This window comes from Erythranthe guttata, chromosome 12 (assembly GCF_056151865.1).
Source record: "Erythranthe guttata isolate IM_541 chromosome 12, IM_541, whole genome shotgun sequence".
NCBI lineage: Eukaryota > Viridiplantae > Streptophyta > Magnoliopsida > Lamiales > Phrymaceae > Erythranthe > Erythranthe guttata.
The window spans coordinates 8,000,792-8,016,158 of record NC_142544.1 but is presented as its reverse complement, the minus strand read 5'-3'; the positions used below and the strand labels follow the sequence as shown (position 1 = coordinate 8,016,158).

Below are 15,367 nucleotides of genomic sequence, written 5' to 3'. Positions count from 1 at the left end.
AAATGACATGCAAAATCATAATTAGTATAAAAGAACAAATATAATAACAACTATATTTTTTATTGCAAGCTATAACAAGGTCTATTATATGCTACATCAGGTGAAATACATTCGGTAGATCTTTACTATTCATATACATGTTGGGTGCTAAATACCAACACGCAAGTGCACGTATCGCAACAAGTAGTAAAGTAGACTCGTGAGAGTCGGATGTCGATCCCACAGGGAATACGCAAATTATTTAATCCTAAGTACAAAATCCTAACAATTGTGATTTTTATCCAGCCTACGCAGGGTTGTCAATTTAATCAATTAAACAATTAAACTAATTAAGAAAGCAAATAATCACGAGAAAATATCAATATAAAACGGATCTAGGATTTTATCTTCCCCCTATGTGATAATTCTTCACCCAATTAATTTCCTATCATGCAAGTTACGATTCCCGATTATTAACCCAAGACACGAAATTACTCATAACCAGCTGTCGCTGTATTATAAGCCTATTATTCATAAAAGATTCACTATATGTCTATGCAAACCTAGTATAAATAAAGCATTAAATAACAAGTCTCGTAAACGGCTACCTAAGGTATTATCTATATGTCTACGATAATACATGCAATTAACACACTCATCCGGTGAGAACTACTCGAAGGCTCTTCTATCCATGTTCTAATTATTAAAACGATCTGTCAATCAATTCTAACAATAACAAATAGCAACATAAATTAGCTACGTTCATGCGCTAAATAAGATCAAGATAGAAGAAATAATTGAAGAATTAAACTTGCATAAAAGTAGAAAAATAGGTTCGAATTACCACATAGGGTTCCAATAAAATCCTAGAATAAAAACTTAGCTACTCATGTTCGTTACGAAAAGCATAATAAAAATAAGAAAAATCATAAAAGCTAATAAAAGAGGAGAACTATGATGAAGAGTCGTCAAATCTTCGTCTTCGTTCTTGTGCTCCTTGATTGCGTGTAGAAAGATGAAAAATAACAACTAAAGATAAAAGATAATAAAAGATAATTCCTAATTGTGTGCTTTTGGCCTTTAAATAGGGTGCAAAAATATAATAGGGCGGGTTTCCTTGTGTAATTAAACTTCCTTCACTACGCCACCTCGACCATCCGGACGGTCGTGCGAGAATACGCTTTAAAATCCGGACGGCCGTCCGGTCCTTAATTCTCCAGAATTCTGATTTTTTCACTTTTGGCCCACTTTTTCCCCGAATTTGCAGTTTTCACCCCATAAGTTGCCAATTCTTCAATTTGCACCTAAAATACAAATAATAGCCATTTTAAGCACCAATTATCGTCAAAACATACCAAAAGCTCCAATTAAAAGGTGTAATTAAGTGTATAAATATACACTTAACACACCCCCAAACTTGAACTTTTGCTTGTCCTCAAGTAAAATCAATCTAAGAGCACAAAACACGACTATACATCTCATTACATAGATCGATGGGTCAACTTCGCGTTTTCAGAATTTGCAATTATGATGATAATTCCTAGGTATTCGCAAGCTTAACATTCAACGGGACTTAGTCACTCACTATTACCAAAAACCACAAATCATACAATTGCTTCAAGTATCCAATATTTGCATGTTAAAAATAGAGAGAATTTATACTTACATGCATATATTTGACTCCAAATACTCACCAAATTATTTTACTCAACTAATATTGAACAATAAGCTATTGGGATCATTGGGACTTTGTGGCTTTCAATTGTTAGGCTCTTTGGTCCGAGGTAGGTAATATGGGAATGTGTGGCTAATTTTCTTGAATTGAGGTGATTACGCCAAAATTTGAAAGATAGGCGTTTGAAACAATGAATTCACCTCTAGGGACTTAAATAAACTCGATTCTCCAAAATTCACACGTCAACACTTTTGCCTTTTAGGCAATGGATCGAGTTTTCAACCCAATTCATAACTAGTCCCTATTTCTCCCTTCTAATCTATTCTTCTTCTCCTTTTTTTTTCTCTTTTTTTTTTTTTTTTTTTTTATTCGAAGAAGAAGAAAGATCTTATAAGAATTTTTCGACCGACCTCCAAGGGATAATTATTCAAAAATGTTCACTTTTCTACCTTCTACATATTGGCTAAAAGAAAGAACACCTTTTCTCCGAGGCTCAAATCAAGGTTCTAAGGATAATTTGGCAAAAAGGGTAGGCTTGAAAGGCTCAAACAGTTCAAAGAAGGCCCAAATCATATCCCAAATTACTTACTACCAACACTTCGTATCATAAATGTCCTAAGGTGAGATTTAAAACCGAACAAAGCATGATTGAGCACAAATAAATTCCAAAATTAAAATGCAAAACATTCAACCAAAGCAATGCACAAGGTGTGATTCCTAGCAATAATTTACTTCTATGTTCCGTTGAATCGAAAGCTAAACGAATACATACTCCTTATCAACATAAAACAAGTAATCTCATCATCAAACATTGACCATCTCCCATCATCATAGTTCATCGATGCATCGAAATATATATATATATATATATATATATATATATATATATATATATATTTTTAAATAATAAAAACGGAAATTCACAAAAACTAAAGCATGCAAAATAAAAAAAATAAAACACAAATAAAGCGCACATAAACGAAAACAAGTAGTTAACCACCCCCAAACTTAAAATTCACATTGCCCTCAATGTGATTCGCCCGGAGTTCAAGGATAGAAAACACCTGTTTTTAAGCGTCGGGACCATCGTCGGGTTGCTCACCAACTCCACCTTGCGCATGAGCATCACCATCTCCTTCATCATCCGAAAGCTCGGGTACCGGCTCAAGAATCGGTGCGGGCAACGGAGCCGGTTCGGCGCATTCGGGATTGCCGCATGCCAAATGGCGCACAATAGCTTGGAGCATCTTTCCCGACCACCGTTGGAGGGATTCGATCGTGCTCACCTTGTGCTCCACCGTGGCAAGCCGATTTCTCGTGAACACCAACTCTCGCTCCGTTCTTCTTTGAAAACGGCGGTCCGAACTTGTGCTTGGACCCTCAGATGGAGCTATTAGTTGGTCCTCGACGGGTTGCTCGCCATCTTGGATGGGTGCCTTGTATTGTCGGGCCGCAAGGTTACTCCCCGGCAACGGCTCCAAAAACTTGTTGGGTGCTAAATACCAACACGCAAGTGCACGTATCGCAACAAGTAGTAAAGTAGACTCGTGAGAGTCGGATGTCGATCCCACAGGGAATACGCAAATTATTTAATCCTAAGTACCAAATCCTAACAATTGTGATTTTTATCCAGCCTACGCAGGGTTGTCAATTTAATCAATTAAACAATTAAATTAATTAAGAAAGCAAATAATCACGAGAAAATATCAATATAAAACGGATCTAGGATTTTATCTTCCCCTTATGTGATAATTCTTCACCCAATTAATTTCCTATCATGCAAGTTACGATTCCCGATTATTAACCCAAGACACGAAATTACTCATAACAAGTTGTCGCTGTATTATAAGCCTATTATTCATAAAAGATTCACTATATGTCTATGCAAACCTAGTATAAATAAAGCATTAAATAACAAGTCTCGTAAACGGCTACCTAAGGTATTATCTATATGTCTACGATAATACATGCAATTAACACACTCATCCGGTGAGAACTACTCGAAGGCTCTTCTATTCCTGTTCTAATTATTAAAACGATCTGTCAATCAATTCTAACAATAACAAATAGCAACATAAATTAGCTACGTTCATGCGCTAAATAAGATCAAGATAGAAGAAATAATCGAAGAATTAAACTTGCATAAAAGTAGAAAAATAGGTTCGAATTACCACATAGGGTTCGAATAAAATCCTAGAATAAAAACTTAGCTACTCATGTTCGTTACGAAAAGCATAATAAAAATAAGAAAAATCATAAAAGCTAATAAAAGAGGAGAACTATGATGAAGAGTCGTCAAATCTTCGTCTTCGTTCTTGTGCTCCTTGATTGCGTGTAGAAAGATGAAAAATAACAACTAAAGATAAAAGATAATAAAAGATAATTCCTAATTGTGTGCTTTTGGCCTTTAAATAGGGTGCAAAAATATAATAGGGCGGGTTTCCTTGTGTAATTAAACTTCCTTCACTGCGCCACCTCGACTATCCGGACGGCCGTGCGAGAATACGCTTTAAAATCCGGATGGCCGTCCGGTCCTTAATTCTCCAGAATTCTGATTTTTTCACTTTTGGCCCACTTTTTCTCCGAATTTGCAGTTTTCACCCCATAAGTTGCCAATTCTTCAATTTGCACCTAAAATACAAATAATAGCCATTTTAAGCACCAATTATCGTCAAAACATACCAAAAGCTCCAATTAAAAGGTATAACTAAGTGTATAAATATACACTTAACAATACACACAAACACACACACACACCCACACCCACATTGGTGTGCTTAGATCAACAGTAAAAAAGTCACCCGGTGCAGTCTTTGTCGGGTGTAGCATATAAATAATCCTATAACAAAAAATAAAGATATAAAATAAACAAAAATATTTTTTTTAAAACATTGCATTTTGGTAATCAAATCTGTAAAAACAAATACACATTTAATCTGAGAAAAAAACAGAGAGAAAAAAACCTAAAAACTCTAAAGTCTAAACTGATTATGTAATTTCAAAGTTTAAATTATACTAACTAATTCTAAATTAATTGTAGAAATTTCAATTTGTTTTCAAAGACAAGATGTGTAGTCAAACTAAAAATACAAACTTATAATATATATTAATATTTTGTTAATAAAATAGATTTGGTTTCCATCAAGAGTGCACATATCATTTTTTCCTCTTCTCTTCGAAAATATCTCTTTCGAATTTTTTCAAAACAAAATTCTCAACAATGGTGTAGTAGGTATTAAAATCAGATGTCCAAGAATAATGCAGTGATGATCAACGCATCCAATGTACTGAAGTGAAAGGAGGTTCAATTAGAAACTGCAGTCACACAAGGTGTTGAGGAGCTTCTAGTTCCCAAGGCGGTTCAGAGACTGCTTAGAGAATTCACTTGTTGGGCCATGGGAACACAATTATGATTAAGTATAATTAAGTAGATTTATACTTTACTTTTTTGGAGGTGGTTCATGAATGCTACTACTTTGATAGATGTTGATTGATAGTGATTAGTGGAGTTTTAAGAGTATCGTTAATGGACTACGCGAAGCATTGATCTCACGAGAGAGGAAAATTCTTATTTTTATTTTAAAAGTATATTTAACATAAATTAACAACTACAATGTATGAATTATTATGTCAAAATGAATTATGTGTTAAAAGATAAATATTTTCCAGCTATTTGTATCATTTGTTTCATTAAATGGATGATGGTGATCTAAAATATCTAATTGTTGAAAAACGTATGCTAAAACTCTACTAAAATATGATCTAGATTCTAGAATATTTATCGGTGAAAACAACTTTTAAACTCTTCCAAAATAGTTCCTTAGTTTACATGTTGATATTTTCAATTATTATTACTCTTTACCCCTTATAATATGCCCTATGTAACACTAACCCTTGTACTATTAAAAAATCATTTTCCCCTCAATTGTATATTTGTGTTTGTAGTGGATTACGTTAATTACTTCGTAGTGGATTACGTAATTTTTAGTGGATTTCTAGTTAATTACTTCGTAGTGGATTACGTTATTTTAAGTGGATTTCGAGTTAATTACTTCATAGTGGATTACGTAAATTTTTAGTCGATTTCGAGTTAATTAGTCCGTAGTGGATTGCGTACTCTTTTAGTGCATTTCAATGTGTTCGTAGTGGGTTTCGTTTGAATTTCAGGTTAATTTCATAGTGGTTTTCGATAAATTTTATAGTGGATTTCGACGAGCGTCCTGTGGATCTCATAATGGTTTTCTATATTTTTTTAGTGGATTTCGTTTGAATTTCAAGTTACTTTGATAGTGGTTTACGATAAATTCATAGTTGTTTTCGATGTTTATATAGTTGTGTATACAAAGTGGTTTTAATGTTTATATAGTTGTCTATACCGAGTAGTTTTTATATTTATATCGTTGTTTATACATATTGGTTTTCATGTTTATATAGTTGTGTATACATAGTGGTTTTCATGTATTTATATAGCTTGTTTATACAGAGTGATTTTCATAATGTTAGACTATGTCTTCGATAAATTTATATTGGTTTCTAACATATTTATAGTGGATTTCGTCTAGTTCCTAGTGGGTTTCGATAAATTTATAGTGGTTTTCAACAAGTTCATATCGATTTCGACAAGTTTATAGTGAATTCCACTTGGATAATTCTGCTAGATTTTTTTTTTAATATTAAAAAAATATTAATGGAAAAAAAAATAATTAATTAAAAAATAATTAAACAAAACATTGTTTATTAATAAAAACTAGGGAAAAAATCAATAAAAACCATTTTTTTAAAAATAAAATTGGAATTAAGAAAAAAAAACCATTAAGAAACAAAAATAAAAATAAAATCATTTAAAAAAAATGAAAAATGAAGAACATGAAAAATATAAATAAGGAAAAAAAATTAAAATAAAAAATCAAAAATAAAAAAAAAATTAAAAAAATAAAAAATAAAAGGAAAAATAGAAATTGAAATGACGTGATATGGGGAGATATTAAGGGGATTTGCATATTTAAAAAAATATTAATTGATTATCCATAATAATATAATATGGTAACTTTTAGTAATATTAAATGAGGGTATTTTCGATAATTTGAGTCAAATGGGTCTATACCAATTACCAATTAATTGATTTTTCATATAGCCCCTTATATTAAGTATACTAGTAATTGTACCCGTGCGATGCACGGGCCAACAAATTGCATGTTTGGATGTTGTAAGTATATACACAAACATTTGATGTATTCGTATGATGAAAATTTTATTACAATCATTCATTAATAATTCATCAGTGGAACATAGTAAATTAAGTATACTTACTACACAAAACAAAAAATAAAAAATAAGCAAATTTTATCGACAAAAATAAAAATCTAAGCTGAGTGATTATTAATTTTGAATTAATAAATAATCGAGAAAAATAAAAATCTAAGTTGCAACTTAACTATAGATAAACTTAACTATCGATCTCTATACCTCAAAATATTGAGCAATTAGTAAATACTCACCGTAAATTTTGAAATACTTCTTTGTAAACAACATTAGTTGTAATATTTGAAGTATGTCCTTCTTTGTCGGTTATAAGTATTTTCAAACCACTGCGCTTGGTAACCCTTGAAACAGCAACGTATAGCTGGCCATGTGAAAAAACGGGTTTCGGAAGATAAACACCAACATGTTGGAGAGATTGTCCCTGACTCTTGTTTATAGTCATAGCGAAGGAAAGGCAAATAGGAAACTGTCGACGTTGAAAGTGGAAAGGAATTCTCTTATCTGATGGTGTTAACGTCAATCTTGGAATTAAAACCTTATGTCCAATGTTAATACCTGAGATAATTTGGGCTTCCAAAACACGATTTCCTAATCGAGTAATTGAGAGTCTTGTGCCATTGCACAATCCTGATGACTGATTTATATTTCTCAACAACATTACTGGAACAACCCTAAGAAACCCTATAAAAAAGGGTTACCATTTATTATTATATGATAAATCGAAAGCATTACATTTGGCTTTAGGTTACCATTTCATAAGCATATTAAATTTAATATTACCTTGCCCAAATCCCCAAGAATGTCTGCAGCCTTCTTGCCTATGATCTCGGTAACAACTTTATCAAACATCACTAATGAAATGGATCCAGTAACATCAAACACCAATACCTGAATCCGATATCTGTAGTAATAATTTGTTTATATAAATTTAAAAAAATTAAATACATAAAGATGTTTGTAGCAAAATGAAATTTAAATTACCTAGGGATAGCGGGAACATTATCAATGCACTTTTCACAATAGAATTGAACACCATTACGATCAACTTTCCTAAAACATGTTGAGCATGATGGATACCACCATTTACTCTCACAGTCTATTTCTACTACTTTAGCGAGCAACGCAACAGAACGTTCCTGAAAAATTATTTTACATTATTTTACATTAGTCTTATATGATTTATGAAATAAACCTACAAAGGGTAATATACTTACACTTGTACAATCCATTAAATCACTGATTGTCATATGTTCTGTCTGAAGTAAATCATCAGAAATTCCAACGGACCTGTGAGTTGATATTTGACTAATTGATTGAGAAAATGTTCCAGCTTGCATCATCAATCTAAAAGTTTAAAATAATATTTGTTATGTTGAAGAAACTCACAAATTATGAGATAGTATAAAATATAAAATATATTTGTTATGTTGAACAAACTCACTTTTCTCTATACTCTCTATGTTCCTCTAAATTTTCATTTATTAGTAACTTACTGCCGTGGAAAGCGTTGGAAATACTATTCTTGCCTACAATGCAAATAAATAAATTAGATCATTAACATTAACTTAAACTTAACTTTAATCAACATGTAACTATATGTAAGTACTTACCATTGAAACTTTTTACCATGCATAATTGCAAAATAATAATGATAGGGCTATCCGGTTTGTCATTGATCAAATGTGTAGACAGTTCCTCAGCATATTTGTCCCATAGAGCACATTTAAGTTTGTTGCCACTGGAAATAACAGTTGAAAAAATAAGAAACATATATAAATATAAACAATAATAAATTAAACAACGCATACTTACGATAAGTCTTGAAGGCCGACTTCCAACAGCTTGTGGCTCCGCCCATTTTTGTTTAGTTCTCTCAAAGCATCCCTTTCAATAACATGTCCAATAACATCTAAAAGGAAATAATTGTTATACAAAAAAATATAAAATTTTGGTATAAATTAATGGAACACATAATTTACCAAAATGAAATTACCTATAAGCCATGTATCATCCCCGTTATTAATGATATCACGGAAATCCGTAAAATTAAAAGTGACAACAGGAATATTTTCAGCAAGAAAATAAATTGAGATATAATATGCACAATAAAAAAAACAAAAATTTACAAATATGCCATTAGGGTTTTTCTAGGGTTGCCCAGCGTTTCTTTCTTTTATATATAAGATGAAAAAATCACAAACAAAAAAGTCTAAAATCAATACATATACATCATTGAAAAAGTCCAAAACAGAAATAAAAACAATACATCATTACAAACGCAACACAGGAAAAATGGAGGAAATAAGAAGAAAAATTTACCGGCAGCCTTTGGTGCCACGCGGCTCCTTCTTGCTTCACGCCGCCGCCTATAAAAATCGAATCAAGTCTTGCCCACATCGTTGCTCATATCATTGCAATCTTCGAAATCAAATACACCGCCGTCTTGGATATGCCGGCATGAGAGAAGGTCGACGCAAAGAGGCAAAAACATAGGTGGTTAGGGCGGAGAGGAGCGGCAGACATATTGGTGTTGCTTGGATGGGTAGCATCCATATTAGTGTTGTTGCCCGGAAAGTTCATGGCGGTGACCACACATAAATCGTGGGATGAGCGGTGGAGAGAGGGGAAAGGGGGGCCGCGGTAGATAGAAAGGAGATGTTTGTGAGAAATCGAATCGAGAAAAAAATAAAAATAAATGAAAGATGAAATAGGTTAGATCTTGATAGGGTTTGGAATTTTGGGTGGAGATTATAATTGAATTATTGTAAATTAATTCTAAATAATAGAATTATTTCAAAGAGGGTTAATTGGTATAATTGTGAAATTGTATTAATTTTTATTAATTAAAAATAATTTGGATTTAACTTAAAAAATGTGAATTTGTTTTGGGCTCATTGTAACTGGGGGTTCTAACATTATAAAGGGGAAATAATATATTATATTTGAAGTATTGTTTGATGAATTATGTGTAGGGACGAAAGTCGGATGAATAGGATCGGATCGGAATTAGCCTTTTCGAAAAAGTTCCAAAAAAAACAATCAGAAATATAAAATCAATTCCAATTCCAATGAATAATTTTCGGAATCTAAAAATTCATTCCAATTTCAAAAGGCCAGGGAATTTTGGAATTTCTGAAAAATTTCGGAAAATGCATAAGTTTTAAAATTTCAAAACTTAGCGGAATATTTTTAAAAATTTCATAATTTTCCAAACAAAATAACATACACGTCGATAAAAGTAAAAGTATAAAACTAATAACTATTAAATTTCAGTTCAAAAAAAAAAACCACATCATAATATTCGATTATACTTCTAAAGACAATTTAATACGTCAAAATCCTAATCCAAAACTTAAATCACATTATTGTTTCAGAAACAAAAAAAACAAAAAAAAAAAAAAAAACTTAAAATAAGTATTGTATAATATATATTGTTTATAGTTGTATTTTTTGAAACTAAATCGGATCGAAAATCGAAAATTCCAAATTATTTTATATAATTCCAATTTCAATCCATAAAGATCAGAAAAATTCGGAAATCGAAATTTCAAATGTCGGAATGAATAAAGTTGTTCAAAAATCAGAAATATTCGGAACCGAATCGGCATAAATTGGAGTTTCCGTTCCAACTTCCACCCCTAATTATATGTGTTGTACTATTTGAATCTATAAGACTAACCTGAGATAACTAAGTTTTAAATTTATATTTCATTACCACAACTAGATACGAGATTAAAAAACTGGGTAAACGAAATATAGTAATTGCCAAATTATGATTTGTATTTTTCAAATTATTGTCTAGGGAATTATATAATGGGTTGAACTATTTTAGTGTCTTTAACTAATTTAAACCCATCTAAATTTAAATAAATAATTTTTATAATATCTATTTTGTTACAACTACTGGATAAAAGATTTAAATAATAGGTAGATAAATTAATTTAATGCTAAAATAACAAATTTTGTAAGTTATTGTTAGGTGAATTATTTCTATTGGACTATTTCAATTACTTTGACTAATCTAAACATATTTAAATTTCGGTAAATAATTTTTAAATACCTATTTCGTTACTATTATTGACACCACACAGTCCACCAACTTTGAGAGTCCATGGAGAGATAAGGATAGCCAAAATTATCGGAGAAAAAAGGATGGGGACTCTCATGGTCTAACCTCAACAAACGGAGAGAAGTTGAGTAAATCTAGAGATCCTATGGTAGGAAATTCAAACCGAATTGATAATCAACTCAAGATTACAGATAGCATCAAATCAGCGTGAAGATTCATTAAACACCGACTGATGAGGAATTCTTGACTCTTAAAGATTCTCTATTATTGTCTTTAAATACTTCATTTGTACAGCCTAAGTGCTCGCATTGAAATAGCATAAAATAACTTGTTAGTTCGTATTCTCTCAATATTCTGTTTTTCTTCTTTTTTCTTTATGGTATCAAAGACAGTGTGAGCACTAGGCGCTACACAATATTACAGTCACAAATCTGATTTTTTTTCCTTTCCTTTTTTTTTTTTTTTTTTTTTTTTTTATTTTACTCTCTTCAATACGTTATCTCTCAACGTTGGCAACTTCATCACTCTTCGACTCACCCCAAACAACTATCCTTTGTGGCGTGAACAAGCTTTGGCCCTTGCTGAAAGCCAAGAATTGGTTGGGCATCTCACGAATGAGGATCCAGCACCCACCAAATTCACAACTCCAACTCCGACTGACCCCGCAACCGCGGAACTAATCGCCCCACAATTAACAGCTTCTTTCATAACCTGGCGCAAGTCTGACCGTCTTCTCCGAGGGTGGATCATCGGAACCCTTTCTGAATAAGCTCTTGGACTTGTCGTTGGCCTAGACACAGCTCATGCAGTTTGGGAAGCCCTAAAAAATGCATATGCTCAAGACTCACAAGAACGTGAGTTTACATTGCGGCAACAACTGACCTATCTTCGCAAAGAAGACCACACAACAATTTTCGAACACATTAGTAAGTTCAAAGTTTTGTGCTATAACTTAGCAGCCATTGGAAAACCTGTTCCAGATCAAGAAAACGTTTTTTGTCTCATCACTAGTCCCGGTCCTCAATATGAAATTTTCACAACCACCATGCTAAAACCGCCCAGACCTTTGTATTCCGAGTTGGTATCTCAACTTCAAAATTTTGATCAAAGACGAAATTGGTTTTCAAACCAGTCAGATGCCTCAACTTATAACCACACCCACCAAATGGCCTTTTATGGACAAAGACAACAACGTCCACAATCAAAACCGTACAACTATCGTGGACCATCACAAAAGTTTACTTCCAATGGGCGTGGTTTTCAAGCACAGCAACAAAAGGACTCGACCCACGGGTACAATGACAACTCTCCTTCGGCAAATCACCAACGACGCCCTCCGCCACATGGTCAACGCCGAATGACTCCTACAGGGAGGGAAAGATTCCGTGAGCAACAATGTCAATATTGCGGAACGATGGGCCATATTGCTAAAATATGCTGGTGGATACCAAAGAAGCCCACTCAACAAGATGAAATTCCGCAAGCACTAGCCGCTCTCACTTTGGATAATACAATTGCAGATACTGAATGGACAACTGATATCGGGGCCTCCAACCATATGACAGGTAAGGCAGGTATGTTAAAAAATATTCATCAATATTCCGGTGTTGATTCTGTGTTAATTGGCGATGGGTCTTCTATGCCCATTTTTGCAATTGGCGATTCTTCTATACAACAAAAGAATGCAACCTTTCCCCTTAATAATGTTCTGTTAGTTCCAAATTTAATGAAAAATTTACTTTCTGTCAGTCGACTAACCACGCAATTTCCTGTTAACTATGAGTTTTCTGATATTGATTTTTGTATTAAGGAACGGGGAACAGGGCAAGCCATGATAACAGGGACACGCAAGGGTAATCTCTATGTATTACCTACTTCTCCAGAATTGTATTTTTTCCATCGGTTCAAATCTGGAACTTTACGTATGCAGATGTTTGGCATCAACGTCTAGGACATCCTCAATTTTCAGCTTTACGTATGACTTCAGAAGAGAACCACGAACATCAAAGGAGCTACAACTTGCGCAAACGTTGCAAAGTTTGAACTTTTTCTTGGAGAGTATGGGAAAAAATATTACTTCATATGATATTCCCACTATCCCAATTCTTACTACTAACAAGGGTGGAAATTTGTTAAGAGAGATACAGGATGAAATGTTAATAGAAACACCTTGTGAAGATTTAGAAGCAAAAAAAAAATTGAATGCAGAACAGCAGGAAGCCTTTCAAATAATGTTGGAGTGTATAAGGCAAAGGTGGCATGTTCTTTATTGATGGACCAGGGGGGACTGGAAAAACATTCTTATATCGTGCATTGTTGGCTCATTTACGAACTAAAAATAAAATTTCAATTGCAACAGCAACGTCTAGAGTTGCAGCTGCAATTATGCCTGGGGGGAGAACAGTTCATTCACGTTTCAAAATCCCAATAGATCCAAGTGAGTCGACTGAATGCAATATATCCAAGCAAAGTGGAGTCGCTGAGTTGTTACAAAGAACAACATTATTTATCTGGGATGAAGCTCTGATGGCAAAGAGATGGGCTATTGAGAATGTGAATAAATGTTTTCAGGACATAATGGGAAACAATGAGGACTTCGGTGGTAAAGTGATGGTGTTTGGTGGAGATTTTCGTTAGGAATTACCAGTTGTACCAAGAGGTACAATTCACCAAACAATCTCGGCGAGTTTGGTGAGTTCATTGCTATGGAACAAAATGAAAAAAATCACATTGTCAAAAAATATGAGAGCGCAAAGTGATCCAAGATTCAGTGAGTTCTTACTTCGAGTTGGAAATGGAGATGAACCAATTGATGTCGAAGGTAACATTAAAATTCCAGAACAAATGACAATCAAGTATGACAATGAAGAGCATTCAATCCAACATCTTATTGCTGCAATTTTTCCAAATCTTAGTCAAAATGTGGAATCGTCTGCTTACATGACAACTCGGGCAATATTAGCAGCAAAAAAATGAAGATGTTGATAAATTGAATGAAAAGTTATTTATATGTTTCCGGGAGAAGCAAAGACATTCAGGAGTTTCGATGAAGCTATGGATGATACAAACAATAATTATGAAGAGGAGTTTCTCAATTCTCTGACTCCAAATGGTTTGCCCCCGCATAAGTTGGTATTGAAGAGAAACTGTTCAATTATTCTAATAAGGAATTTGGATCCATCAAATGGCTTATGCAATGGCACACAAATGGTGTGTAAGAATTTTAAAGACAATGTGATTGATGCAGAAATCGTTTATGGTCAGCATACCGGCAAGCACGTATTCATACCTAGAATACCACTTTCACCAGCTGAAAATGAAGGATATCCATTCAAATTTAAGCGAAAGCAATTTCCAATCAGGCTTTGCTTCGCAATGACAATCAATAAAGCACAGGGCCAAACAATTCCTAATATAGGAGTTTATTTGCCTCCGCCAGTATTTTCTCATGGCCAATTATACGTAGCTCTATCAAGAGGAAATTCTTCAGCTACCACTAGAGATTTAATCAAACCGGATCCCTCAAATGATAGACAAAACATTTTCACAAGAAATGTGATTTACAAAGAAGTCCTAAATGCAGGTATGAAGAATAGTATTTTAACTATTATAAAGCATCGAAGCTCTTTATAGATACTGAACTTGAAACAATGTTGGTAATGGTATTTGCTTTTCTGGAACGAGGCCTTAATCTTAGTTTGTTGCAGCAACAACAATTTGTTAATTTTAGACCAACTATCATAAAAGTTCCTAGAGAAGATACCAACTGACGTTTAAGGCTAGCATGCGAATTCTCAGCCTTATTATAAACGTATAATAACGTGAGAAATTTAAACAAAGTTTACATTTATCACTACTCAAGTAATTCATATATAACATACCTATTTGATGTGTACAATCCCAAGTGCATGCACGTGTCAGTATACGCCGATACAAATCTATCCTTATAAGGGTCTAACCATGTAGGTTTAATGTAAGATAAGACATCAGGATAGTCTATTAATTTAATTTTTAATGTAGCTAACTTGGAGTTAAACAACTCCTCGCTCTCTTGTTTAATAAGAATGCTCCACTCTGACTCAAATGAATCCCACATTTCTTACAATTTGCTTTTAAGTTCTTGTTGATGTGCCAACGACATATCATATGACGACTAGTAGGATATATGATCGCTATAGCCTTCATCATTCCCAAGTATCGATCAGTGACAATAGCAATACGCATAGGACAACCTTTCATGACCGTCTGAAGTGTTGTTAATGCCCTCTCTGATTTCAAGTATGCGAATGCCACAGAAAATATCTTATGTGTAGATGTAATACCCACACTTTCAAGTAATGGAAGACGATAGCGGTACATGTCACGTATGGAAAGTTACGTAC

At 33.3% G+C, this 15,367-nt stretch overlaps 3 protein-coding genes across 3 annotated transcripts; 2 read left to right on the top strand and 1 right to left on the bottom strand.

Moving 5' to 3' along the window:
• Positions 1–7,657: 7,657 nt before the first annotated feature.
• Positions 7,658–8,988, bottom strand: LOC105949919 (uncharacterized). Its single transcript, XM_012973227.2, has 7 exons — positions 8,910–8,988; positions 8,729–8,825; positions 8,527–8,654; positions 8,358–8,442; positions 8,131–8,260; positions 7,898–8,052; positions 7,658–7,817 (listed from the first exon to the last, which is right to left on the bottom strand). The coding sequence occupies exons 3-7, from the start codon at positions 8,543–8,545 to the stop codon at positions 7,670–7,672; spliced, it is 537 nt and encodes a 178-aa protein (XP_012828681.2). The 5' UTR covers positions 8,546–8,654; positions 8,729–8,825; positions 8,910–8,988; the 3' UTR covers positions 7,658–7,669.
• A 220-nt stretch (positions 8,989–9,208) lies between these two features.
• On the top strand, positions 9,209–13,622 carry LOC148766375 (uncharacterized). The gene is made up of 3 exons (XM_088827261.1): positions 9,209–9,383; positions 11,756–12,559; positions 13,345–13,622. The coding sequence occupies exons 1-3, from the start codon at positions 9,209–9,211 to the stop codon at positions 13,620–13,622; spliced, it is 1,257 nt and encodes a 418-aa protein (XP_088683387.1).
• Positions 13,623–13,727: 105 nt separating this feature from the next.
• On the top strand, positions 13,728–14,755 carry LOC148766374 (ATP-dependent DNA helicase pfh1-like). Its single transcript, XM_088827260.1, has 3 exons — positions 13,728–13,806; positions 14,011–14,568; positions 14,619–14,755. Exons 1-3 carry the CDS (start codon positions 13,728–13,730, stop codon positions 14,753–14,755), a joined length of 774 nt encoding a protein of 257 aa, XP_088683386.1.
• Positions 14,756–15,367: the final 612 nt, after the last annotated feature.

Coding starts and splice junctions, on each gene's coding strand:
- LOC148766374 (XM_088827260.1), top strand. CDS start 13,728: ATGAGAGCGCAAAGTGATCCAAGATTCAGTGAGTTCTTACTTCGAGTT. Junction 13,807..14,010: donor TGAACCAATTGATGTCGAAG/GTAACATTAAAA, acceptor TTCCGGGAGAAG/CAAAGACATTCAGGAGTTTC. Junction 14,569..14,618: donor CAAAGAAGTCCTAAATGCAG/GTATGAAGAATA, acceptor AGCTCTTTATAG/ATACTGAACTTGAAACAATG.
- LOC105949919 (XM_012973227.2), bottom strand. Junction 8,053..8,130: donor ATTTAATGGATTGTACAAGT/GTAAGTATATTA, acceptor ATAATTTTTCAG/GAACGTTCTGTTGCGTTGCT. Junction 7,818..7,897: donor AATGTTCCCGCTATCCCTAG/GTAATTTAAATT, acceptor TTATTACTACAG/ATATCGGATTCAGGTATTGG.
- LOC148766375 (XM_088827261.1), top strand. CDS start 9,209: ATGGAGGAAATAAGAAGAAAAATTTACCGGCAGCCTTTGGTGCCACGC. Junction 9,384..11,755: donor ATATGCCGGCATGAGAGAAG/GTCGACGCAAAG, acceptor TTTCTGAATAAG/CTCTTGGACTTGTCGTTGGC. Junction 12,560..13,344: donor CCATATGACAGGTAAGGCAG/GTATGTTAAAAA, acceptor CAATTGCAACAG/CAACGTCTAGAGTTGCAGCT.